The sequence below is a fragment of the Rhodamnia argentea genome, chromosome 1 (assembly GCF_020921035.1).
Source record: "Rhodamnia argentea isolate NSW1041297 chromosome 1, ASM2092103v1, whole genome shotgun sequence".
NCBI lineage: Eukaryota > Viridiplantae > Streptophyta > Magnoliopsida > Myrtales > Myrtaceae > Rhodamnia > Rhodamnia argentea.
This window is the reverse complement of record NC_063150.1, coordinates 31,167,427-31,195,080: the sequence shown is the minus strand read 5'-3', so window position 1 is coordinate 31,195,080 and position 27,654 is coordinate 31,167,427. Positions and strand designations below refer to the sequence as shown.

The window sequence follows — 27,654 nt, the reverse complement described above, 5'->3', positions numbered from 1 at the left end:
TGCTTGGTGGTCTGTGCCTTAACTTTGGTGACCTATACGGCGATCAAATCCAAGATTCGCTCTACATGCAGTCAACAATATCGTAATCTTAGCTTAAAGCTCAATTTATTACGCGAAATATGAATAAATTGAAAAAAATATATATTTTTTTAAGAATGATCTGGTATACCAGCATTTGAGATGATTAGTTAAAAAAATATTTACACTGTCAATAATAATTTATATATTTAATTTTGAAAGCGATACAGGTGATTATTATTAAAAATTTATTCTTTTGCCACAGGTTTACTTCTGATTACTACGGTAAAGAATAACCGACGACAATCTCATATCATCTAGAATAACGTCCGACACGGAATAAAAAGCCAATTCCTATTCTTACGATTGTAGGCTGCAAGGAAAAAAATCACGTCTATAACTCATTCTAAATCGACAAAAAATCCAGCCTCGTAAAAGATCTTGAGCTAAATAAAAAACCAGCAATTCCTTACAAAGAAAATCACAACGCACTTAATCTGCGAACCAAAGGCTTATATATAACATCCATGGACACTCTTTCGGACCAAATGATCAAATAATGCAGGGGAACGGCACTGAGACAAAAGTGTAGTCTCTGAAGCACGGGTGCAGGAAGATATTACTAGGAACAGGTTAAGCAAATACATAAACCCTCATATGCAAGAAAAAGAGGGGGTAAAAAGTTTGCTGATTTCAGATCCTCGGACCTGCAAAAGAGTATCGAGATGAAACCGGCAAGCTAGCAGCATTGTTCTCATTAGTCCCGTAACGGTGTGCTCGATCATGTCCCAGTAAATCATCAATATACCTCGGAAGTGATTCATCCCGATCAACTGCTCTCCTTCGTAGATGGTCCTTCTCAGTCAAATAACTTTCCCGCCTACTACGACCATAAAGAGAACCTGAGGGTATGTCCTCCCTTCTTGAACGATGTGCATATGGGTCCGCAGATGCAGCACCATGCTGATATGCATCATAAGGATCCTCCTGGTAGGAGTTAAAAGCAGCAGCAGCGGATGTACCTGCCCTAGGAGGAACTTGGCTGTGCAATTCCTCCCTTGGATGAAGGGAATAAGTTCTATATCCCCTGTCACTCGTATAGCTACGTCCAACAGCATTATCCCTCCGCGCCGGAGCAGCTTCCCTATGTATCTCTTCCGGTAGTCTTCGAATGCGCTCTCTCTCGTGATCCTCCCTGTATGGTCTTAGGGTAGGAGAAATATGCCTTCGGAAATCTGCGTTCCTCCTCTCTCCTCTAAGACCAAATGCTCGATACTCCTGCTCCGTAAGATACATTTCTCGAGATTCTGCTCTTGGCCTAGGCGCTAGCTCACGGCCCACAACTGGTCGGTCACTTTCATGAGCTAATTCCGGAAGTCTTCGAGATTGATGTTCAGCATAAGGATCCCTAGACGATGTTTCCCTACGTGATAGATGTCGTGATTCACGAGCTCTGACATGAGAATCCCCCATTCTGCTTTTGGTCAATCTTGGGGAACGAGCAGGCAATTCTTTCACATGGAGCTCTACTGGTCGAAAAAGTGCTGCAAGCCTACTTACCTGGAAGAAATTCAAGTGTTGTTTTTCAGGAAAAATACTGCAGAAACCGCGCATACAAGTAGCATGTATTCCTCACCTGTTCAATAGAAAGTTCTGTTTTGAATTTGTGTTTAGTTGTAAAATTTTCTCCCATGCCCTTTTTGAAGATAGTCTCTGGCAGCGGATAACACTCGAGATGAACTTTAAATCGCACCTAGAATTTTAAAACTGATCAGCCTTTGCAAACAAAACCATCAACTAGTAAGAAAACCCAGGTAATAAAGAACTGACCTGAACTGGAAAAGCCCCATTAAAAGCGCTAGGCTCGAGTCTCATGCCCCCAGGAGAGGTGGCCTTGTAAATTCCGTACATAAGCTTAAGATCATAATCATACAGAAAAAGCTTGAGACCAGGTCTGACGCCCAACACAAGATCCTTTTTACTCAAGGAGATGCCCATGACACCATAACTTAAACAATCTGGTTTGGTCTTGGAGTTGCACATAAAAATCAAACCACCGAGTTTTTCTTTCTTTTCTTTTCTCGGTTTCTTTTCCAAATTGTCAGGTTTCTCATTGTCCTTCAAATTGTTCAAACTCTTGTTAGACTTTTGTTTTACTGTTTCCTTCCATTTCCTTTTGCTTTTTCCAAGCACTCCAGATCCATTTTTCTCACTATTATCTGCAGCTGGTTCCTTTGCATTCTTCTCTACATGAGTGCAGCTATTTCCACCTTTCAAGTTGCAATCATCCTTTCCTTCACTCCTCAAATCATCTGCATTCCGTAGCATCTTATCACCAGAAGTAGATTGCTTCAAGGAGTCTCCTTTGCTGCTATTTCCATTCTTAACTGACAACACATCTTTCGCCTTTGTTGCTTTTTCCACCTCAACTTTTGGTATGGTAGCTTCGACTTTTTTCTTCATCGATGAAGCAATGGCAGGAGATTTCTTGACAATTTTTGATCTGGCTTTCAAAACTTTAACAGTTCTCTTCCTAGGGGCCTGCATCTTTTCGGAGGTCAGCGCAGATTCACTCTTCTTTTTCAGCTCCACAGAGTGTGGCTCAGTGGAGACCTCTGGAGCTGCTTGAATTTCCACCTCATTTTTCTGCTGAGCCGGCAACTCATTGGAGGTTCCTGCTACTTTGTTCTTATTTTCCAGCTCCATAGAATGTGGCTCAGCAGAGAAATCTGCAGCCGATTTAATTTCCTCCTTGTTTTCCTGCTCCATACATAAGGCATCTGTGGTCCCTACTTCTATGCTACTATTTCCATTATTAATCAGTGATACTGCTTTCTTCTTTATTTCTTCTTTCCCCTCGAGTTCTGCAACAGTAACTTTCGCCGTTTTCTTATTCAAGGAATTAATGGCAGGAGATGTCTTGGAAATTTCTGATCTGGGTTTCAAAACCTTCCTAGTTTTCTTTTTAGGAGCCTGCAACTCATTGGAAGTCTCCGCACCTTTGCTCCTGCCTTCCAGCTCTATTGAGTGTGGCTCAAAGGCATCTGCAGGTGCTTCATTTTCCTCCTTTCGTTCCTGCTCCTTTGAGAGTGGCTGAGTTGTGTCCATAATTATTCCAGCTTCCTTGTTTTCGTCTTCCTCAGGCTGCAACTTAGTGGAGATTTCTTCGGCCTTTTTCTTGTCCAAGGAATTACTGGCAGGAGATTTCTTGGCAATTTTTGATCTGGGTTTCAAAACCTTCCTAGTTTTCCTTTTAGGAGCCTGCAACTCATTGGAAGTCTCCGCACCTTTGCTCTTGCCTCCCAGCTCTATTGAGTGTGGCTCAGAGGCATCTGCAGATGCTTCATTTTCTTCCTTTCTTTTCTGCTCCTTTGAGAGTGGATGAGTTGTGTCCACAATTATTTTCGCTTCCTTGTTTTCGTCTTCCTCAGGCCGCAACTTAGTGGAGAAATCTGTAGGTGTTTCAACTGCCTCCTTGGTTTCCTGGTCCAATGTGTGTAATTCAGTGGACACATGTGGAGGTGCTTCAGCTTCCATTTTTCTATCTTGCTACACAGTTCCTCCCAGTGTTCCAAGCCAACTTTAGTCCCAAAGCAACAACCACCTACCAAAATTCAACTGCACCCATCAACAAAACATCAGAAGCTCCTTAGGGAAATGGTAATTAATACAACTGCTTCCACAGCATTCCAAACATATGCATGCACATGTCTTCTCACTTTATAGCTAAACAGGATAATCGCATTACTAATCTTCCACATGTAAGTTGTAACAAATTTCCACTAAAACGATTTCTTCAACTGAAGACGTCTCTATAATAGTAGTACCATAAAACCTTTAAGAAAAGATAACTCTTAACCAAAGCAATCTCAAGATCACGATAAAAACATAAACCATTCCAATCCAAAGAAAATGAAATGGTCTTAAAATTATTTTAAAAGACACCCAAGAATTTACTAAAACGTTCATATGCCGAAAAACTTAAACCAGCAAGAACATGCTGTCAGACAGAAACATTACTTCAAACACAAGGTCCTTATATTATCACGCAAACTTCCAAACAATGCAGAATGTAGGAACTCGGGATTAGCATAGCTTTTGTAATGTAAGATAACAAATACTAACTAATATTTCCTATCTAGCCAGTTTGTACTCATGAAATGGTACAAAAGCCTTATTAGTGTCAAACTTCACCTTCTTGTCATTAATCACGACACACGATTCTGAATGCATTTGTGGTACTTCTTTTCCAATTCCAGTTCAACCTATCTGATTTCTATTGCTTGTTATTTTCTTTTCCCATCTACCCAACCTTTTTATTTCCAACCTCAAATCTACCACACTCGACCTACATCACATTGATCATATAGGCACAATAATCAATGTCACTAGGACAGATGGTTCAAGATTCACATCATATGGTTCGACTCAGTTTATAGACAAAAAGATTCAACTTCAAGGAAAGAATCAAGGTTAAAATTCCAGGCAGCACTTGTTTATAATTCCATAAAATTCACGATTCAGACATGATTTACGATTCACTTAGTCCAGTAAAAGGTCTCGAGTAATTTTAGGATAGACTGGTTGTTAAATGTCTAATGTTTTCGGGAGACTGAGAATTACATTGGGTAATTTCCCAGGATATTCAGTAATCAAAGTGGCCAAAATAACTTGGTTGATGCCAAGAATGCACTTATGGAGTTGTGAATAACGTGATTTTATACCATAGATGTTATTGAAGGAATTCTCGGACATCTCCTTCTTCATATCCTCTCAATAAGAGCTTAAAAGAATGAAATAACGACCTCAAATATTTACAATAACATTGTAAAAGATCCAAGTCATAAAACTGTCGGACCCTCAACCTTGTCTATTATACTAAAAAGAGATACAAATGAGTATTGCCAAATTTCGCAAAAGTACACTTCTAGCATAATAAGAATCATTTTTGGGAATCTTATGTCATTTGTGAGGTAATATAAGTTGCTAATACAGAATACCCATGTTCCTTGTGATAGCCACCTTCGCAATTACACAGTGTAATCATTACACACCCAAAATGTCCTCACTAATTGATAAGTCACCCATGTTTGCTTTGAAGCTGCTTAATAAATGTTACATGTCAATATCTGCTATTCACGATGCTAAAAAGATTCTCCTAATTTGTGATTCAAGCAATAAGTTTTGACCACCAAGGCCAGTACCCAAAAACTATGTAAGAGCATGACAAAAGACTCTGACTAGCCACAACCTGTCGCAAAGACAAGGAACTTTGCACTGCTGCATCAGATACGGAAAACAGATAAGATTGGTTAAAATGGGTGATCAGTCATTTGTTTACATTACATTATCCTGTTTCTTTTCCCCTCGATCATTTTTCTCTAGGAACTTAAAACAAGGTAATGTACTCTAACCTAAAAAGACTACCTGGTCCTACCCGAAGCAACTGAAGATATAGATGAAATAATATCTGTATTGAGAGCACCATGTCCAGCTACATCAGATAAAAATAGCATCACTTCTAAGCTTTTCCAGGCGTAGTTCAGCAAAAACCCACATATGTAAGTTGAGATAAAAAAAGCGAGAGAGAGAGAGAGTTAAAAATTAAGCCTTTTGTGAAAATTTGCTCAACAGCTAAATATGGTGGAATAAAAAAAACCACAATCAACGAGAAACCCATTCAAGATCAATGAAAGAAGCATCAACCCTTACGCAGAAACCACCTCTCTTACACTTAAAAAAAAAAAAAAAAAAAACCACCCGCAAAATAACCTATGCGTCGGAGGATACGAAGAAACAATCACTCCAAAAGAAACTGAGACCTAAACCCTGACGATGCAAGATGGCACCTTGCCTACCTAATTGGGTACCATCGACACTCAAAAAGCCACTGAGACTCAAAAACACTTCCACACCAATCAAAGAGGCGATAACAGGAGACCATGGCCGAACAAGCCGAATTACCCTAGACGGACTCGGACAGCTCCGTCACAGGATCGCCAGCTCCCACCGATCTGATTCGCACGAAAAGAAGAATCATCGGAGACAGAGAGAGAGACAGAGAGAGGCAATGAAAAGGACGAGACCTATGACATTACCAGGTTATAGAATCGGGGATCTCGGAGTCGAGGAGCGATTCATACTTTCGCCGGTGAAGCAGGTCTCTCTCTTCTCGTGCCTGTAGGATAGGGAAGGTTTTTGCTCAATATGAAGGACGGCGACCCTCCTCCTCTTTTTTTTTTGGTCGAATTAGATGGAGTTACCAAATTTCATGGCATTTACTATTTTTACCATTTCGCCGAATATGCCATTTCATAATTTTATTTATTTCTCCCAGAGAAAACGATCATTTTTTTTTTTTTGTTTCAAACTTATAGAAGAGGATTTTAAAAAATTTAAGCATAATGCGAAAAACATTTACTTAAAACAAAAATAAACAAACACGTTGTTGGAGCATTTCATTCTTCGAATCATGTAAGAGACGATTCGGTAGTAATCGGATGAGTTCACGTACAGATCGTAAAACTTAAGTTTTAATTTCGTCAGAAAAGGTTAACGCCTAAACGAAAACTAGATTCGATGCAATGAACACTTTTCGACCGAATCTAACGAGGATGTTTCATATATTTAAAAGGTGGTACTCGTAACGATGTTTTTTTTGTCCAAACTCCAATAATAGTGTCCTTTCGGCCATTTCCCAACTAGAGAATGCCAATTCTCACATAACATGAATGGGTGAAATTTGGTTGCCGTAAATCCAGTTATTTCATACCAATCCCTACTGGCCATTCATGTATACTTACTTCTGCTTGATATGTTATGTCTATGAAAATATCGATATCGGTTACTGCGTCAAACTTTAACCTCTAAAGCAAAATTTTCAAATAAGGGATTTGGATACTTTCATTTTATCAAATAAAAGTCTGAAATGGATATTGTTTCGAACAAATGATTTAAAATATCCTTATTTTCCCGAATAAAGGCCCGGATCTTATTTCAAATAAGGGCTGCAGACATGACCTCACCGGCTAGTCGAAAGCATTTTTGTCTTTTACTTTTTTTGAGATTTTTCATTTTTATGTTTTTTTTCTTTCCGTTTTGCTAGTAGCCGGCCAATCGTGATGCTTGAAAAGGGTCGGGCGAGACCCTTGAAAGCCATAGGAGAGGCCCGACCTCGCTTAGACGTCATTTTGATCTCGAATACTAATTTTCACACAAAATCTGAATTAAATTAGGTTAAAAAATGAAAAAATTTATCCATTAAAAAAAAAGAAAGAAAAAGCTAAAACTAAAAAAAGAAAAAAGAAAAAATTAGGTCTCCCGCTCGTGGCCGCAGCCCCATTACCAGTGGGGCGTTGACGATGGCCGACGGAGAGGCCCACCCGCCCATATGTTTTTTTTTTTTTTAAGAACTTTTAGTTTTCTTAATTTTTTATCTAATTTAAGTTAAACTTGCCTTTGAACGAAAATGCTCTTGATCGGTCATAATATTTAGCCAATCGGAGAGGTTAGGCCCTTATTTGAAATCGTTATCCGTTTTCCTTACATCAAGTGAAAATCGGACTTCAGTCCTTCAATCATGCAAGCACGGAATATCTAAGAATGTCGGATTTAGCGACCGTCTCAACGAGACTCGAATGCTATCGAAAATGAGGCTGGATGAAAGGCCTAGGTCGAGAGACCATTTCATATTCTCCGCTTCCATTCCATAAGGTCTTTCCTTTTAGGATACATTCCCTCAAGTTCTTAGACTCGTCTTGAAAATGAGCTGCTACTTATGCCAATGCCAGCGATGCTACTCTAGCTCAGAGCATAAGTAACTTAACCAACTGACTCACCAACCTTACTAACTTCTGGCCTATCCGGTGATTCATGCCACTTCAAATTTTTATATGAAGCAAAGTTCACTTCATGCATTTGTTTGAATTTTTCTCACCTTTAAATTTGTGAATTCAGTCGCACTCTATTTTCCTCACTCAACATCATCCGGGGCAGACAATTTTACCAAAAAAATAAATAAATAAAGTTGTCTCCTATATTAAAAAAATTTCTTATCCAACCATGAACCATGAATATCTACTCCTCTTTTATGCCCTCCATCTCCCACACTGAAATCTTTAAAATCTTTCATCTACTTTAATCCCCCTCAATTGCTGCCCAATTGAAAGCGAACATAACTAAATTATTTTTCACCGGTCTTAAGTCTAACCCTGAAGTAGAAACCTAACTGTTTCATGGACACTCATTGAACTCAAGCCAGACTGGTACATTGTACTTGATGGCCCCAACCTCGTGTGTGGATTAGAAATTCTTCCCCTCTCTCTCTTCTTCTTGATGAGGAACTTCGCCTTGATTCAATACACTTCAAGATCGTGAATTGCCCCGACTAATTTCATGGACCGAGTATGACCTGACTCGAGTCATGACAATTTTTCAGTTATGCCAGGAACAGAGTTTACCGCATCATTCGACTTCGGATGCAGATTAGTATTATTAGCACGCATGCATTGGAGCTTGGTCTGTACAATCTTTCGGATATGAAGTCATGTGCACGGATGGCGAGGAATGGTTCTACTCTGGAACCATACGACTGTCATTACGCTCATTTTTTTATTTCTTTCTAGGTAACGTGTATTATTCGAGTATAGGACCGGCCCTGCCGGTCAGTTCAGGAACCAAGACGTGCAAAGCAGAAGATAAAGATCCGTTTCATTCGATTCCTCATTTGCTGGAAGCGAACTCGACCATCCGGGGATCCGATATCTGTGATGTTCCCACTTAACTGATAGTGAATCACCCTCTTTACGGAGCTTACTGTTTAGCATCTCTTTCTGGAGTATCAAGACAGACCAAAGCAAAGTCGTGCTACATAGCCAAATAAAATCTTCATTGAAGGATATCTTCACATAGCAATTTCTCCTGGACACTAAACTTCTATTCCCTGACAGACGTGAAACGATGCAATCTTCTTTTTTACCAATCTATTGCTTCATACTGATTTTCTCTGATGCTAATAAGGTATCTAGCTAGGAACTTTTGACGACTCCTTGCTCCACCAAAGGGAGAAATTATTATTAGTACAACAAAATAGGTTAACAGATGAATAGCACAATCCAGAACTTGAAAGGAATTTGCGGACTAGGATTCGGCTGCAATTAGAGCTTGACCTGACTAAACTTTTCATGTACTCTTTGCCAATGCATCCCTAATCAGTTGCTTTGGTGCTGCAGGGAAAAGGAGAAGTTCATGTTTAGAAAGGTATATAATTCGGGCTACAAATACCACGTCGGCTTGACAAGCAGAAATTTAAAATTTATGGAGGCTTTAGGAGTCATCTTACCGGGATACCCCGTGAACCTTTCAAACTGTACAAAGGCCTGATTAATGAACATCTCCGTTCCATAGACAGGAATGGCTCCACACTCCTGAGCTTCTTGGAGAAGTCGAGTCAACTTTGGCGTGTAGATGGCATCAAAAACCAGACGATAGCGACTCAAAGCTTTCTGCCAAGAGAAAACCCACGTTATGTTAGCTTGTCATTCGACAAGGTCAATAGTTCCAGGACTAAGCGTTATGCAAGGATCCCATTAAATTTGCAATATCATGAATGAGTCCTGTGGAGGAATGCGTATCAAGATACCAGACCTTAGATAAGGGTGTCAGGTCGATGTTTGGCTTCATCCCAACTGAAGTGGTGTTTGCAAGAACCATTCCATCTTCTGGGTGAAAATTCTCAAGTTCAGCCAGAGTAATTGCTTGCCCTCCAACTTTACTGGCGAGTTCTTTTGCTTTTTCTACAAGTGAGGAGTAATATCATATTAAGTTTGTCCTCATGGAAACTATATCGAAACAAAAGATGCCTAAAGGAAGAAAATCTTACCGTAAGTCCTGTTGGCAACTACAACTCTTGCTCCCTTCTCCATACCACCATATGCAAGTGCTTTTCCAGCACCACCAGCTCCAATGACAACAAAGAGCTTTCCAGCCAAGGGGGAAATGGTAGCCGGGCTTGCTCCGTTTGAAGCTGCATGAGAGAGAAACCATGTAAGATTCTCGGAGGGGTTCAAGGTTCAGAGTAACAAACAGCAAATTACTAAGTGCATTTAAAACCTCGAAGTGCTTCCTCAATAGCTGCAATAGCTCCAAGATAGTCAACATTGTATCCGATCAACTTCCCATCGGTTGGTCTTCTAATCATCTGACTGATAGCTCCAATGGCCTGTAGTAGTTACCATCCAGACATCAAAACAGGTATAACCACACAATGATGCAGAAGCTTGTCAGAAGCCTAGACAGTAACTCTATCAGCAAAAACCCCTACGTATTTAGACAACATTCCATCAACAGAAGAAACTGGCGAGTAAGGAACAATGCTTATACCTTGGCTATTGGGTCGACCTCATCACAACATCTAAGTCCATCCTCCTTGTGAGGAATCGTATAACTACATTTCAAGTTGAAAATTTGGATTTTCATTTAGTGAATAGGAGGAATTAAATAAAGGCCATTCATCAGTCACTCTGCTGAGGTGAACCCAACGAAGGACCTTTAGAATCGACAGAAAGAAAACTAAGCAAATCCACACTACTTGGAGAAGGATATTTTACCTGTATCCAACAAAATCTGGAGATGAGTAGGCGTTGATGAAATTTGCCACACTGTCAACCAACAGGGGGAGATAGATTCCATTGAAATTGACCGATTTAAATGCGGCATTGTACAGGTGAGGACTCTTGCTGTGACCAATGGGCTTTCCAATAACACCATGTACTTTGGTATCAGGCCCTAATTGTCTTAAATTATATAAATCCAGCAGATCTTTTATGGATGGCTGTCCAGGAGCTGAAACTACTCCAGCTTCAATTGCACCGAATGTGAGAAATCCACCGTACTTTGCAGCAAGTATCCGTGAAATCAAACCCCTCTCGCCCATAGCAATTGCGATAGTTGGAACCTGCAAGGGCATATCTATCCTATTGAAACTTGTAGAGAGGTAAACGGCCTATAAAAAGTGAATGCTGATGAACCCAGCATAGAGAATGATGTCTTCCTATTTCCCAGGGCAGGACTCGGTTGGAACTTGGAAATGTCTACCAGATATTAGAATTCTTTTTCTGCCTGAAAAACCAAGTTGATATTCATTTCCAATGACATGTGCTGCCCCATTGTCAAAGCTTGAGGAAGCTACTATTTAAGTATTTAACTTGATCGTGTAAAAACAGCTACGAAGCATATAAGCCCAAAATTTCAAACGGCCTACCACAACGTTTTCTTTTGGTGCAACAAAGTACTCACTTGAGAATGTGCTAGAACTTGAAAGATATGCGCACAGTCACTAATATCAAGGGCAGTAGTTGCAATCTTGACGATGTCAGCGCCAGTAGCCTGGATTCTTGCTACAAGGTTGCCCAGTTCCTCGGATGATGGTGTATTCTGATAGTTGTGAGAAGAAACTATGATTTTGACCTTTTCAGGCTTCTTCCCATGAATGGAACTGAAGAACTCATGAGCAACCTTCAATCAGATAAGCAAGACTCTCAGTGGCCTATATATGACACTTCCACAAAACCGAAGACTTGGAAAAGAGCAAATTGTTGATAGTCAGCACTAGACGGAAAATAAAAGCTGAAGAACATCTACAGGCGTAAATTAGGTGACAGATGCAATTGGTATTGCACTAGATAATAACGCATCATAAGAAGCTTCAGGCTTCAGAAGCAAATCCATTACTACTCTTCAGTTCAAATAGTTGACTGTCATTCTGTGACCGGCTAACAACAGCTACTGGCAGAAGCTCTTTTCCTATGCACTTTACTCATCAAGTCTAATCTTATATCTAAAATGGATTTAAAAGACAATTGTAGCATTTTCTGCATTTTAAAAACCAAGCTTATGGAAACATAAACTGACAAGGGAATGATCTCATTATAATTCTGATGCTAACTCTGGTTCTCATTTGCTGCAGATGAAAGTATATCATTAGATTAGCACTTCTTGCTTCATTTGATCTAGAGTACCATGTGAGGACTAGAGTACCATATTAGGGCTCGATCCGCTGGATTGTAGTATTAGGCACATGACTGCAAATACCGAAACAAACATGTAGGATAGAGATAAAATTCGACCTGAAGCTCAACATCTACATAGTCAGCTCCTGATTCCACTGCTACTCGTAATGCATCCAATCTCCGGCTGTCATCACCCTCATACTGACCACCTTCCCATTTGGGTCTGCCAGTGGAAGAGCCGAAGATTCATGTCATGAGAAAATCTCAAACGAAGGAAGATATGCGACTCGAACTCAACAGCATGCAGTAAAATAACAGTATAGGCAGAAATGCACATTAAATCAGTGACTTTCACTAAAAAGTGCATCCCTCGCTGAAAAGATCTTCTAATATTGTGACTTCTTGGCTATTCTGCATACAATATATTGAAGTACGTCTCTGTCTACTGAAGCGCCAAGCAGCAAAATCCACCAATCACATCATATACTACAAAAAAAAAAAGAAAAAAAAAAAAACACACCGCAATCATACATATTTAATCAATCACCTGTAAGTCACTAGAGTGGGCAAGGCGCTCTGTTTGAGTAGGACCTCGAGATCTTGTTTCGGACTGAAGCTCTTCAAGAAATCCAAGCGAACTTCGACAAGGTCGGCGCCTTGCTCCTTCGCTTTCCTTATCTGGCCCAGCATCTGGTCCACCGACTCCCCCATTACCGGCGCACACAGTAGCGTGAAGTTCCTCCTTCCTCCAGCGGCAATTTGAACATCCGCAGTAGTCAACTAGCACAAATTTTCAATAAACAGCAAATTCAATCAACACGAGGCAATCCCAAGTTAGAGCTGCAGCAACTCAAGAGCGCCCGACACCATCTCCGCATTCAGATTAGTCCCACAGAGAATCGACCCGATGCGTTCTGCTTCCCGCAGGAACAACTCCATTCCACGGGGCTACTACGATTCACCCGATCATCACACGATTTTTCATTCAACAACAACATCGATCCCAGATAAGACAACGACGGCACAGCTATCGACTCGAGAACGGACTGAAGCAAGCACAATTTGAGATGACAAAGGGGACGCGAAACACCGAATCGGGTGGCTCGTTGCGAAAAACAAAAGGCTGAAGAACCGGAAGAGAGAGAGAGATGTTACCGGGATGCTGCTGAGAGTCATGGCGGCGACGGCGGCGGCGATCGAGAGGAACGAGCGAGCGAAGAGGTGTGGGAGAGAGAGAGAGAGTGATGATATTCAGCTATAGAGAGAGAGAGAGAGACTCCGTGGCGGGTTAGGTGTGTGCATATATAAATAGCAGAGGAAAAGCAAGAGCAGTTGGCGCATGCTTCGCTCGCTTGCCGATGAAGAAGCAGAAGGAGAAGGAGAAGAAGGGGAAGAAGAAGAACGTTAGATGACCGTTCGAAAATTCGCTCTTGTGTTTTTTTTAACCCAAAAAATATGGTAAAATTCCCCAAAATACGTGGCGAGTTGGGTCATCGGCCAAGAGGGCGCAGTTGCGTTGACCGCGTGTCCGCTCTTCGGTTACATCAGAAAATTTAGGTGGTGAGTGGAGTGAGTGGAGAAAATTAAAACTCGCATCAATTCGATTTCTCTTTCCATCGTTCCCCCTCCTTTGATTACCGAGGTTGCCCTAAACAAATTCCGATCGAGAAAGAAGTATCTCGTCGCGGGTGGCCGATCAAAGTCCGGATCCTCGGAGTGATCCGATCGAAGATTCCTGTCCTTAAACATCGCAAGGCGACGTCCCCTCCGCTACGGAAACGATTGACTTTTCATTTTCCGCTTATGAATTTGTGGCCGCCGTATAAAATGCTTTCTCCTGGAGCCGAGGTCGAGGCGATCTCTGCTTTTATCGGTCACGAGGCACTATGCAGGTGGTAGCCTAATTGAATAAGGTCTTATTCACGAGCGATTGCCCTTCGTGCCGACGGGGGCGGGTGGGGCGGACCTATTCCAAGAGGGACTCTCTCTCGAAAGACCAGCCCGCGGCCCCAATGGTTAGGTGGGAGGATAGGCCAAGAGGATGCGACGTCAGTCGGACCGGGGAAATCCGCAAGTCTTGTCATCACTAGAACTCTATAAGCCGCCAAGGCAAGTGGAAAAACACTGCGTTCCCCACGTCTCAAACTAGTCGCGGTTTCATGTTCCTCGTGGTATACATAACATCGGAGCAACCAGATCGGTTCACACGACGCTTATCATTTTCGACAGCGGATTTCGGCAATATCACTAATTTTCGTTCGGACAATCTAACAGGAAATCTCTCTCTCTCGAGAGAGAGAGAGACGTAACCAGGTAATTTTGAGTGTGTAGCGCGACTTAAAAACGCGTTAATTACGTTCGAAGTTGTACTTTGAGAGCACCTAATAATTGTGGATTACGCGAAGGATTGATTCTGAGGAGGTGCGTATACTTTGATTTAATTGGAACAACTAACTTTGGAGGATCTCAAATTGGCGATTTCTTTAGTGATTTACGCAATATATTTTTTTTTTTGGGTACCTATACTTTCTTTTGAGATTGGATGAGATCGGCAATTCATTCGCGGCTGCGGGGGTTAGGTCGTAACGTGGGAAAGAAAGACCGCCGAGCACTCGGAACCTCAAAAACTGTCGTTAGATCCTGTCCCCGTCTCCTAGATTATTTAGGTAAAGTCCCTCCCTCTTCCTTCCTTCCTTCCTTCTCCTGTCTGTGGTAGGTGCCAGCAACCTCTTCACCAAACACACACTCTCTCTCTCTCTCTCTTTTGAGGTTGGTGGGTGGGGGGTTGGGTTGAGAAAATTTAGTGATCGAATGAGGAGAAATGAAATTAGATCTCGAGTTGTGAATTCACTTTTTTTAGGAAAAGATTTGCCTCCACGATGTTGCAAATGGTATGTAGTGCCAACTGCCAACACTCTCCCCGGGGGCGGCCTCCGTATCGTGTCCTGTCGCTTTCCGATACTTTCCGACATTGCGTGATCAGCACTCCAAACATGCGAGTCCAATACCTCGACATATTATTTCAACACGCAAGAGGTTAATTTTAAGTATTTTCAATAAATTATGGGTTAAAATGTAAATTTATTAGAAATATATGTACCTAATTCATATACCCAGCCACCCCAAAATTAATATACCCAACCGGTTAAGAAAAAAAAAAATAATCATGAACCACTAATGGACAAAAAAAAAGAAACTCATCGCTGATATTTTTATACACACATGACAATTTATCACGTATACGTAAAAATATCTATTTAATATGCAACGTCTCGTAATTTCCTATCTTTTGAGAAATCACATGTCGACATGTCACGTATTACGTGTCGTGTCGTGTTGGTGTTACATAGACCACTGGTTACTAGCAAAAATCCTTTAGGATACAACGAAGTCTCCGAAACGAAAATAAAATATGTGGAAAGAAGTCTAAATTCCGATATTTCTCCAAGAACTCTCAAAAGGGAAACAATTGGAAAGAAGGCTTGTATCTCTCTTTTGAAAGAAACGAAAATATGTGGAAGTTATTAATTGAGTAGAAACATCCAGTAATTTGCAACGAAAATGTTTGAACAAACATAATCTTTCAAGATTAAGAAGTTATGTCCGAATAGGCACAACTTTTCAACAGTCATAATAGACACAATCTTCTAGAAGTTGTTCGAGCGCCTAATAACCGTCAGGCATAATAAAAATTCAAAATAAAAAAAAAATAATTGTAACACCTTTGTGAATTCATGCCACTTAGCTCAATGTCTTTCATTTGAAAAACTAGAGAAACCCTTCCATTACTGGCCCAAATTCTCCCATTCTTTATTGCGTGGGACAATAAAGAACGGGAGAATTTGGTTGCTGTTCGTCGTCCCCAATCATGCAAGAATGTCTTTTCCTCTGTTAGAAACTGGACCACCTTGACCAACAGGTGTACCGTAAAGCCCTGGTTTGGTTCTCTTGTGCTTTAAGTTTAGGAGGTTCCTGAGTTTCAATTCCTCACCAAATCTTTTCCTAACCCATTCATGATCATGGACATGTGTGTCATGCGTTAGTAATCCTGGGGTGCTGCAAATCACTTCAGCAGACCATGCTCGTCGAGTCGGCGAGCCTCGGGTTCTCGTCCTCCGGTCGGCCTCGGCGGGAGAGAGAAATTGCCGAAAGATCGGAAAACGCGAATGCTTACAGCATTTAGTTACTTGAAATGTTGCGATAATTCTTCACACGTAATCGATTCTTGCGTTGGATAAAACGATAAACAAAACAAGTGCAACAAAATAAAGATGGAGAGACAAATTTATGTGGTTCGACACGAGGCAATCACACGGAACTCTCTTTGATAATCAGGAAAATTACAACGCACACCGCTCAACTAGACAAACATCAAACAGTGAGTCACGCTCTCAACAATAAATCTTTTTACAGTACAACTTTCACAACGCAGACATATTGCACACCAAAGATTTCCCTTACATGAGATCCTAGATCCCCCAAAACACCATTGACACGAAACGCAAAGAAAGTATAGAGGAATAACTCAAAGAAGTGGAGGGGTGGTTGTACACACTAAAGTAGTAGAAAGGTATCGTGAGCGGTTAGCCCCTATTTTTCTGCTATTACATGAAATGCTCTTCGTGATTGATCCTATTACCTCTATGTGTAACAACGAAAAGTGATTAGAGGCACCGATCTAAAGCTCTCCACGAAGGTGGCGACACAATTTAAGCTTTAAGAACGGTCGGCTGTGGTCTCATTAAATCAAATCATTGCCAGAAAAGTGTCCTTTCTTGCATCACCGCCGAAACAGGGGCTTGCCGATGTTATTCATAGGGCGAAGCTCCCCGGTGAGTAATCATCGGCTGAATATTCCTCCTTCCGGCGACGTGGCCCACGGGGAACGAGGCAGGGTGATTCTCCGAGGAGCGGTCTGCATCTAATGTTTGGGACTCCATGGGACATCCATTGGTGTCCCATGCGAACCCTAATGTGTCCAAAAGCTACACCTTTTCTGTCGTCTTCTTGATGAGCCGAACGTTCCAGACCAGAACTTTCTCCGTCAAGAAAGCCGGTTGTGGAACTGCTCCGTCGTTGGGTTATCCGACTGCCCCGAGAGAGGAAGCTGCTGAACGGCGGGCGCAACCAGATTTCCAAGATTCTTATGCTTGTTGTTCCAATGCGCGTGTTGTTTCAGTCAACGCGGTTGGATTCAGTCAACGCGGTTGGATTCGCTCTGCAAAGCAGAAAAAGATTATGTGATTCTAAGAAGAAGAAGGGTTCTGCAACCTGGGGATGTAGCTCAAACGGTAGAGCGCTCGCTTTGCATGCGAGAGGTACGGGGTTCGATACCCCGCATCTCCATCTCTCTCTGCGTTCATTTTCACTCGTTCTTTGCAATCTATGATTGCTACTAATGGAACGTTTTTTTTTTTTTCAAATTATTATTTAGTGAAGACCCCACCAACGTGATTTTGAAACTGTCCGGCTGGAAACATGTTATGGTGGTCGGACTGCAACTTATGCGCATTAGGGTTTGCCCATATCAGTGCAATCCAAGCAAAACCTCCATGTCGACAGGAGAGATGTCTTCAGTGTGTATGAAGAGTTCGATGAAGAATAGGACGATCGCCGGCAGTTTTAGCTGTGACTGAGAAGTAACTTTCTTTACAGGGAGTTCGGCTTCGATGCGAAAATGACATCCGTCGAGGCCGCTTGTGGAGTCGTTACGCTTCTGTTCTTCACAATGTTGTTACTAAGGATATGATTAATCGATGGTGTGCAGCAGTTTATGGTTAGGTAATGGAAGCCGGACAAAATGATGTGCTCTAAGAAGATTTTTGATGGATTTTCCAGTGATCTGATGGAACGATCGTTTGTCGGCATGGATCAAGTTGGCTTAAGGAAACAAAGGCGCGAGCTGGGAAGAAATTTTCGCAGAAATTATTGGTAACACCTTCATTGGCTCATGATGAATTCGTACACAGTACACAATACAGTTTATCGGAATATGACAAAATTCGAAGTCAAGGCCTTGACATAGAGTGATATTTTTCCCTGTCGGGGACGTTCGGTTCAGCTGAATATCAGAAATTCCTCGGATGGATGCCGCCCTTCTACGCGTGTTTCTCCATGAGCGTCCTAAACAATTCCTCCGGTGCTGGAATAGGACAGTGAAAATGAGTTGCTTAGAGTTTAGGATTGTGAATAGATGGCAATAAGCTGAGGTGTAAGAGCCTGGCTTGGATTGTCTTACCAGGCAAGCCAGTGAAATTCTTATATTGCTCGAAGCCTTGACGGATCAACATCTCCGTTCCATACACAATAACAGCTCCGGTCTCTCTCGCTTCGCGTAGGAGTCTGGTTTCCTTCGGTGTGTAAATGGCATCGAACACCAGGCAATAACGTTTCAAAGCGTGCTGCAGAGGAAAAGATAATCGCAATGCATCAATGTCCAGAAAGCCACTTCACGCACTTACTATTATTTCCACCCGAGTAAATTTTGTTACATTTCGTAGTCTGATTAGTCCTGTTAATTCATGTACCGTTTCAAGTGTTTGTATTTGCAGGAGATCGCCTAGGACTTTTCGAGCTTTCTTTGGAGAAGTAGATTCGATTTGCCTTGCAAAAGTCAATCCTCGCAAATGTATATACATACAGAGAGAGAGAGAGGAAGCGAAAAGCGAACCTTGGCCAGGGGGGTGTCATCAATCTTAGGTTTCATGCCGACGGATGTCGTGTTTGCAAGAACCATGCCTTCTTCGGGGTGGAAGTTCTCGACCTCAGCAAGAGTCGTAGCTTGTCCTCCCACCTTCTCGGCAAGCTCTTTGGCCCGCTCTGCAGAACAAAGAATGTGCAATGTCGTTGCTTAGGAACCGGTATTTCGTTGCTTTATAGAGACAGATGTTGAATGACATGTAAATTTAGATGGTCATTAGTTCGATGATCTGTACAATTTTAGCTGACAATGAAAACGATGAATAGTTATCATCACAATTGATAGGCAGTGCAACGATGTTTCGCTAGCTTTCTATCTAGAAGGAAGCTCCAAAATTTCTCCTAGGATCGTCAACTCCTAAAGGAACCGACAAGCTCCTGCAAGTCGCTACGACGCCCATAATCTCAAGTTCGCTGTGTTTTGGACAGTGAAAGAAGAGAGAAGGTCTATTACCGAATGTCCGGTTGGCCACCACTACTCGAGCTCCCTTCTGAGCAGCTCCATAAGCGAGCGACTTGCCAGCACCACCAGCTCCGAGGACGACGAACAGTTTACCGGCTAATGGCGAGGCTCCTGGACTCACCCCATTTAACTCTGTATTAACACAGAAACACAATGTCAATGCGCCATTTTAAAATTGATTAAACAATTGCATTTTCCTGTAGAATAGATTACAAACCTCTCAATCCGTCCTCGATAGCAGCAATGGCACCGATGTAATCGGTATTGAAAGCAGTCAATGTCCCATCAGGCCTTCTCACAATGTTGTTGATAGCCCCAATTTTCTGAGGAAAATCAACAGAAGGAATTCGTAATGCGACTTGTCATGGATTAATTTTGAGAATGCATCTCGAAGAGCTCGAAGTACCTTTGCAATCGGGTCGATCTCGTCCATGCACTTGAGTGCGGCCTCCTTGTGAGGAATTGTGCAACTGCATTTTGAACAAAGCAGTTACATACTCTTCGTCTATACAAGTTAAAACTAAGCACATTCAAATTTGTTCCTCCAATTGAGCTGCAAGTCTCCCAATTAAAGTGGTCGAGTTTTAGTACCTGCATCCAGAAGCAAAGTCGATGGCTGAATAGGTGTTGAAGAACTTCTCGACATCGTCTACCAGAAAATGCAAGTAGACTGCATTGAGGCCGACCGACTTGTATGCCGCATTGAACAGGAGAGGACTCTTGCTGTGACCGACTGGCTTGCCAATGATACCGTAAACTTTGGTGTCGGGCCTGATGAGCCTGAAGTTGTATAAGTCCAACAAGTCGTTAGCTGTCGGTTGCCCTGGAGCGGATATGGCACCGGCCTCAAGTGCACCATAAGTGAGATATCCACCGAATTTGGGGCTAAGAATTCTTGAAATCAAACCCCTCTCGCCCATAACAATTCCGATTATTGGAATCTGCGAAACAGCAATAACTCGTTAAGAGAGGAGCAGCATCGTCAAATCAATTCAGGAGTCAGAGGAGGGGAGTGTTTCTCACTTGAGAATGGACGGTTATCTGGAAAATCCGTGCGCAATCTGTAATGTCTAGTGCGGTCGTCGCGATTGTGGCTATATCAGCACCAGTAGCTTGGATTCTCGCCACGAGATTGCCAATGGCCTCGGCTGACGGAGTGTTGTGAAAGTTGTGCGAAGACACGATGACCTTGCAGTTGTCGGGCTTCTTTCCATGAATGGAATTGTTGAAGTCATGAGCAACCTGCAGGAGGAGTATTGACAACATTCTCAGTTTACATACTTCTTTGTAGATGCTAAGGTAAGCAACTTTCCTACAGTACATCATCTACAATATGACAATTTCAGGGGAGAGTAGTTGGATGGCAATTACCTCGAGCTCAACATCGATGTAATGAGCTCCGAGCTGCATCGCCAACCGAAGAGCGTCCTGTCTCTTGCTTTCGTCGCCTTCATACTGGCCGCCTTCCCAGACCGGCCTGTAATGTACACCGTGGCAGACACATGAAGAAGAATCTCATGCAACAGGGGTTGCTGATAAGCAAGTCATTAACCACACTCAACGCCGGAAAAAGGAAAACTTCCAAAAAAAAAAAAAAAAAAAACGGATCCATCTCGAGCGGAATTAGTCTAAAAACCGACAATATCATCGATTTGGTTTTTCTTTTTCCAATCAAATTGCAGTTAACCAACTGCTTATCTCCCTCACTCCACCTAACTAGCAAAGGCGCTAATTCTAGCTTCCTTCTGCACAAAATTTGGACTAGTCTTGGAGGACTACAAGGAAGAAAGATGCTGGTGCGGTTTTGCAGCTGTACTAAAGGGTCTCCGCCAAGCGTCGAAAAAAGGACATGGCGAGTATCGAGAAATTCGAGAGAGAGCTTTCAGGAATCACCTGTAGGTGACGAGAGTGGGAAGAGGGGACTGCTTGATGAGGATCTCGAGGTCCTGGAGAGGATTGAAGTTCCTCAGGCAGTCGAGGCGGATCTCGACGAGGTCGGCCCCAATCTCCTTGGCCTTCCTCATCTCGACCAGCATCTGGTCGACCGTGGTGCCCATCAACGGCGTGCACAGCAGCGTGGGGCTGCTCCGGACTCCGCGCATGCTCGTTTGGAGATCCGACGTAGTGAACTGTACATCTCAACACCACCAGCCAAAACAAACAAACGCGCGCGCACACAACACATTAAAAAAAAAAAAAGAAGACGCAAGACCCGGGATCAGAATCGGGAAAACGAGCTCGAGAAACTGTCACATTCGGCTGGAAACGTACCTGAAGGCTGCCCATTTTTCGGAGATTCAGAGCTTGGAGTGTCCTGAAGTTACTTTCAGTTTGGTTCTAGGATGATGCAACAGGAGCAAAGAGCTTGGGCAAGGTTGTTTGTGTCTTATGAGTGTTATTGTAAGGAAAAGTGAGTGAAGGCTTTGATTCTTAATTAGCTTATATAGTTGCATACTAAAATGGGAGACACACACAAAGCTTCTTTAATCTCAACTGTGTTTGTGCAAGAATTGATTTTTTCTTTCTTTCTTTCTTTTTTTGGCCATTTTCATCTTCATTTTTCTTGTGGGGGGGTTGTCTGCATGAGGAAAGGTAGCAGCAGCAGCGGCAGCGGCAGCCTGAAAGTTTGAAAGTTGGGTGGTGACAGAGGGGAGGAAGTGGTGTTAGGACCAGGCATCAACTGAATTAGGTAACAGCTTCTCTTCCAGGATCCCATTGGAACTTTAGGTGTACCTGCTACTCTTATCAAGAAAATCTACTGAAGTGTGTACAGTTCTCTGAGCTCCCAGGGCAATGGACTCGTTCTAACTGGATCGAGCCAGTTACATATAAGAACAGAGAGGTCGACTCGAGTCTCCTCAGAAAAAGACCGTAACCCATCAACTTATCGTGCAGTTTCGACGTTAGCATTGGCCCTACCCAGCGTGTCGCTATGCGGAACGAGCGCGTGTCGGCCTGTCGGACTAGCGGCTCTCCTTTTTTTTTTTTTTTTTAATTTATATATATTGGGGACTCTGCAGTGGAGGCGAAGGCGAAGCATAGGTAGTTGGGTGGGGCCCACACAAGTGAGAGGGGGCGTCGTGCCCACCTAAATTTTCTGGGTCCTCCAGAATTCCCAGAAATTCAGCACCAAACACTACTACCGACCAATTAATCGCCGATGAAACGAATATCCCACGGATCGTATAATTATAACAAAAGTGAAAATACCGTGAGGAACTTTTAATTGTGTATTTTTTCGACCATCGGACCCGATTGATAAAGATTTGGGGGCGTCGGTGTCACGTCGGGAATACTTTAGGTGATTCTGGCGATTAAAAAATAATAATTCGGACATGAGATCGAAGCGAGCATAATTTAGGATTTTTGGTAATGCAAAAAAAAAAAAAATTGGGCTATTACCGACACGGTGGGCACAGTTTCTAAGATTTTTTCATGGTATTAACTTCGTACGCAAAAAAAAAAAAAAAATCACATTTGTCTCCGAAAAAGAAAACTCAAACCCATGAGCCCCACAAATTTTCCTTAAGGCAGCAGCCAGAAGCGGCTGATGATGTCCAGATTATTTGTTAAGTGGGGGCCCACGAGCGGTTGCCGAACACGTGGGAAACACGTGGGCTACGCAATTTTGCTTGCCCCTTTCCTTGGTCACAAGTTGCCACAAGAAAATTCAGGGTGTTTGGGTCCAATTCACAATGAGAATGTGTTTCTGGCTTCTTTGTAGAGGGGGTTGATAACTTGATATGGTCATGCAACCTCCAATGCCCTAATCCCTCTGAAATGGCAACTCCATGATTACAATGCCCCTTGAACTTGCCCTAATTAGGATTAGCCATTGGCAATCAAGCAGAGATTTCTTGCCGTATCAGGCTAATTTTAATTAAATTTTAGACGGGTTTGGAAAAATAGAATTTTTACGTGCCGTTTATGGTATGTTACGCCGGTTGAACTTGGGTAAATAATGAATTTGTTTCCTGATTAGAAAGCATTAATTTTGGCATCGTCCCGAAGTTAGTATTCCCAAAATTTATTTTCCTGGCCCCGTTTGTTTCACGGAAAATGAACCATTTGAAAAACATTTTCCGAAAAGTGATTGCTTATATCGTTTAGAAAATTAGTCAACGAAAAATGTTTTCATCATCAATAATAATCTATGCCTAATTATTTTCGTGGGTGATGAAAAAAATTTCATTCATTTATTTTTTTAAGCGACATAAGCGATTACGTTTTGGAAAATATTTTCCAAATCGCTCATTTTTCGTGAAACAAACGGACTTGCTCGGCTTGTTTGATAGACTCGATCGATAGGCAAGCCTGGACGATCGGGGGAATGTTTGTCCTAAAATTCCTATCCATCTATGATGTAAATGAAGTATAGATTAAAAAAAAAAACATTCGGTTAATGCTCATAAAGATAATCACAAAATTTGACAACTATTCAATGGGCCAAAAATTTTCATTTTTCTTTATTTTTATCTTCCACTCTTTCAATTGATTTGTACTTTCTAGGGTTTTTTTTTTTTTTTGGTCAAATTGTACTTTCTAGGTTTCCACGTTACAAATTGAAGGGAAAAGCAACTTTTGACTTGATTAATGGAGTGTAGGAAAGAAAGTGGTAAATTTATTGTTGGGCTTCTATCCACACGTTTGACTTGGTAAATGACGATAGAGTCTGATGTTCGAATCTTTCATGAAATCTCTTCATTGATTATTTGCTCGTTGAACCCCAAAATTTTGTCATTTTACCCTATGAATATAAAGACGATCAATGTCATCACTCGTAGAACTCTGACTAAATTTATATGAAAAATTCTAAATAAGAGTCCGAAATGCTCTTATTTTTTAAAATAAGTGCATAAAGTAGTCATATCGGTCTCAAATAAGGGCCTAAAGTAACCATGATAGTTTCAAATAAGGGCCTTCCTCATCGGTTGGCTAATATGCCCACCAATCAAGGGTATTTTTGTCCAAAAATAATTTTAATTCTAATTTTTCTTCTCATTTCCTTTTTTGTCTTTATTGCAGCAGACGAGGACCCGACAACGCTCCCCGGGAGTTGGCGAGGGTAGCGGCTCTCACCCAAGCCCTCGCCAACTGCGCCTGATGAGGCAACCCTCACCTAAAAATGGCAAAGGAAAGCCTTGCTTGTGGCCAACGAGGGCGGCCCTCTCCAGATCGGGCGACGGTTGCCCTTACTCCTTGCCTGTGGCTTCTAGGGCAGCCTTATCCAAGCGAGGCCGTCCGGCAAGGGTGGTGACTCTCACCCAGCTCTCTCCAGGCATGGCTCAAGACCGGTCACCGGTGAAAGAAAAAAAGAACAAAAAAAAGAGAGAAAAAAAAAATAAAGGACGAAAATGCTTTTACCAGCCGGAAGATCAAGCCTTTATTTGAGATTATCATAGCCGCTTCATGCCTTTCTTTGAAATAATAATCACTTTAAGCTCTTATTTGAATATTTTCCAAATTTATATGAGTATTTATCTCCGGTCCCGATGTTTGAATTTTGCCATAAAAATCGGATTTTTCGGTGTGATGAAGAAAATTCATGCCTTCGATTAAAATACTTCGAACGACAACTAATGTTTTCGGTATGTACGAGTTGAAGAACGAGTTTTCGCATAGCGTCAAATTATTGCGATGGCAAATAATGGTCCCGCGATGAAATTCACCGCTAAGTAGTCTTGCCAAGGACCAGGAGTGATATAAATCCGTCACTCCATGGTTACCATTGGGCTGTACCGGTCACGTGGTAATTGAATTGCTGTACTAAGCCCATGAAACGTTCATCGACCGTCTTTTATTCCCAGAAACTTGTACACAACCTTCTTGTACTCGCTACATTCCTCCAAAATCCGGTCGCGCCGATCCGGCGTCCGAACCGGGGGTGTTCAATTAAAATACAGTATCGGGGACTTTGTGCGCCGCCGCGGCGCATCCACACACACAGAGGCCGGCCGTGCACTGGTTGACGGTGCAACCGTGGCACCTGATGACGCAGTCGCTAGGACGCTGGCATTGCACCGGCTTCTGCTCCGTCGGTTCCACCCTCGCCTCGATTCCACGCATCAGACCTGCTCGCAAGAGGACAACGACGCGATTACAAATTATCCCGACACCCCGATTCGACCCCGAAAGAAAGAAAGAACGAAAGAAAGAATTGGTACAGTTATAAGAGATGCAATGTGGAGAGGGATGAGAGGGACATACAAGATGATACGATGAGCAGCAAAGTCACCAAGAAGGCCAACTTGAGATGGGATCCTCTCATTTTTTTTTTTTTTTTTGCCCTTCTTTCCTCGTTCCTGTGGCGTCGAGTGTTGAAGCGTGAGGCGGTGTTTCGGTGGTCTTTCTCCTCTATGGAGGGTGTGATTTATATGCCTTGTAATGCAATGAAATGGCAAGTTTCATAAAAGGGTATGCTTCTCTTTGCTTGCCTTGTTAGATTCGGTCGAGGCAACGATGGAAACTCAGCAAGATTTGTTGCCGCTTCAGGATGATTTGGCTGGTATTGAAATGCTTTTTGGGGTGCATGATCCTCAGGTGGTGGGTTTATATGGGTATGTTCTTTAATGGATTTATCCCTGGATTGTAGAGGGAAATTACTATAAAAAAAAATCCTAAACATATTACAATTATACCAATTCAGTTCTAAACTTTTTTTTTTGTCAATTCAATCATAAACCTTTTGTATTTGTGCCAATTCTGTCTATTTGGACGGCCCGTGCTTACGTGACACTATCGATGCTAACGTGTACTTTTTTAAATAATATTTTAATATCTTTTTGAATTTTCATGATTTTTTTCTTCTTTTTCCTTTTTTCTTTAGCTTTTTTTTTTTTCTAAACCCTTAACGTCGGCCCACCCCTACCCTCACCTAGCCCAGGCGAGACCATCGACGGCCATCATCCAGCCCCGGCAAGGGCCGCGACGCCCTTGCCTAGGGCCGACGACCCTCACCGGCCCTAAGGGTTTAGGGAAAAAAGCTTTTTAAAAAAAGGAAAAAATTCATAAAAATTCAAAAAATTATTGAAATATTATTTAAAAAATCCACGTCAGCACCAGCTAGCTAAATGGGTTGAATTGCCCAAAAAAAAGGTTTAAGACTAAACTGTCACAATTATAATAGGCTTATGACTTTTTTGAAGATTCTCCCGAATTGAAGGTATTGACATGGATAAGGTGAAAAGTCACTATCCCGGAACCAGAGACTTGTTGCTAGCCCTTCTTGTCGGTGTAGGCGGGAAGGGCTAGCTAGGAGATTATCTAGAAGCAGAGTTCTTGGATTCCGTTCTCGTCGTGATATCTTAGGGCACGCGTAGTAACATTTCTGCTTCGTAAATCAACTTTTGGTCAGAAGTTGATTTTTCTACTTCTACTCCAGAAGTTATTTTTTATTAGAAAAATTCGTTTGGTACCGGTTGAAACTTTCTACTTCTGAAATATTATTAACAAAAAATATTCTATGAAAAATTATTATTGGCAGCCGAAAAATTTTCACTTCATTTTTTAAAATTTTAAATTTCTATAAAAATAATTTTTATTATTAAAATATTATTTAATTTTTTTAAAAAAATTATTATTTATTTTTTACTCTGACAGTCGGAGACAACGACTCGACAGCGGCGGCCGGTGTGGTGGTCGATGGTTGGCGGCAAGGGGCGGCGGTTGGTGAAGATCGGCAATTGGCGGCCATCGCAATCGGAGGTCGGTTGTCGGTGATGGGCGGCGGCCAGCGGAGATCGGCGATGGTTGACTACCGGGGACGGTTGGCGAATGGCGGACGGTGGAGGTTTGCCGTGGGTGAGGGCAAGCGATGGTCGGCGATGGACGGCGACCGGCGACGGTTCGCGGTAGTAGAGATTGACGGATATGGGTATGATCAAAAAGAGGGTGATGGCATAATAAAAAGAGGGTGAGGAGAGAAGTACTTCTTGAGTTGAAGAAGCTATTTTTTTTAACTTTTCAAATTAGGAAAAAAATAACTTCAGAAATGAAAATTCCTTTCAAAAGTAAAAATTTTTACTCAACAGATTTATGCTTTAAAAGTTACATTACCAAACAGATTTCTGCTCTATAAGCGCTTCCGAAACAGAAATCCATTTTCAGAAATATTATCATGCGCGCCATGAGTCCTCATGCGTATGAAGGCAGTCCGAAGATTGAGAGTTTTCGAGTGGGATTTTCGCACTTGGGAAGGAGAGTTTCGAAGTTTTAACTTTTGTCCTGGGATGTGCTATGATACCTTAAAACTATCCTGCCAAATTATCCTGTTTAGCTCCTAGAAATGGACGCTTGCATCATGTTCCAGTTGGACTCAATTGCTTTACCATCAGTGACAAATTAGCCGCCCCCCCTCCCGCTAAGCTCCTCCCAGAAGCTTTCTTCCCTGATACCCTTCGAATTCATATCCACCGACGGTAAGTGGGGGATGAATGCTCGGAAGCTTGCTCGTGAATTAAGCTCAAC

General features: G+C 42.1%; 3 protein-coding genes and 1 non-coding gene across 4 annotated transcripts; 1 reads left to right on the top strand and 3 right to left on the bottom strand.

Moving 5' to 3' along the window:
- Nucleotides 1–316: 316 nt before the first annotated feature.
- On the bottom strand, nucleotides 317–6,172 carry LOC115728951 (microtubule-associated protein futsch-like). The gene is made up of 6 exons (XM_048278745.1): nucleotides 6,117–6,172; nucleotides 4,213–4,366; nucleotides 1,849–3,636; nucleotides 1,655–1,771; nucleotides 609–1,578; nucleotides 317–564 (listed from the first exon to the last, which is right to left on the bottom strand). Exons 3-5 carry the CDS (start codon nucleotides 3,553–3,555, stop codon nucleotides 712–714), a joined length of 2,691 nt encoding a protein of 896 aa, XP_048134702.1. The 5' UTR covers nucleotides 3,556–3,636; nucleotides 4,213–4,366; nucleotides 6,117–6,172; the 3' UTR covers nucleotides 317–564; nucleotides 609–711.
- A 2,716-nt stretch (nucleotides 6,173–8,888) lies between these two features.
- On the bottom strand, nucleotides 8,889–13,430 carry LOC115743888 (bifunctional 3-dehydroquinate dehydratase/shikimate dehydrogenase, chloroplastic-like). The gene is made up of 11 exons (XM_030678877.2): nucleotides 13,182–13,430; nucleotides 12,574–12,806; nucleotides 12,144–12,249; nucleotides 11,314–11,532; nucleotides 10,626–10,972; nucleotides 10,399–10,462; nucleotides 10,129–10,237; nucleotides 9,899–10,042; nucleotides 9,664–9,812; nucleotides 9,359–9,521; nucleotides 8,889–9,242 (listed from the first exon to the last, which is right to left on the bottom strand). The coding sequence occupies exons 1-11, from the start codon at nucleotides 13,200–13,202 to the stop codon at nucleotides 9,199–9,201; spliced, it is 1,599 nt and encodes a 532-aa protein (XP_030534737.1). The 5' UTR covers nucleotides 13,203–13,430; the 3' UTR covers nucleotides 8,889–9,198.
- A 3,869-nt stretch (nucleotides 13,431–17,299) lies between these two features.
- TRNAA-UGC lies at nucleotides 17,300–17,372 on the top strand. Its single transcript has one exon. It is a non-coding gene; the product is annotated as a tRNA-Ala (tRNA).
- Nucleotides 17,373–18,064: 692 nt separating this feature from the next.
- On the bottom strand, nucleotides 18,065–21,619 carry LOC115743889 (bifunctional 3-dehydroquinate dehydratase/shikimate dehydrogenase, chloroplastic-like). Its single transcript, XM_030678878.2, has 11 exons — nucleotides 21,460–21,619; nucleotides 21,082–21,317; nucleotides 20,560–20,665; nucleotides 20,212–20,430; nucleotides 19,780–20,129; nucleotides 19,595–19,658; nucleotides 19,406–19,511; nucleotides 19,180–19,320; nucleotides 18,697–18,845; nucleotides 18,265–18,427; nucleotides 18,065–18,168 (listed from the first exon to the last, which is right to left on the bottom strand). The coding sequence occupies exons 1-11, from the start codon at nucleotides 21,472–21,474 to the stop codon at nucleotides 18,125–18,127; spliced, it is 1,593 nt and encodes a 530-aa protein (XP_030534738.1). The 5' UTR covers nucleotides 21,475–21,619; the 3' UTR covers nucleotides 18,065–18,124.
- Between the last annotated feature and the right edge of the window lie 6,035 nt (nucleotides 21,620–27,654).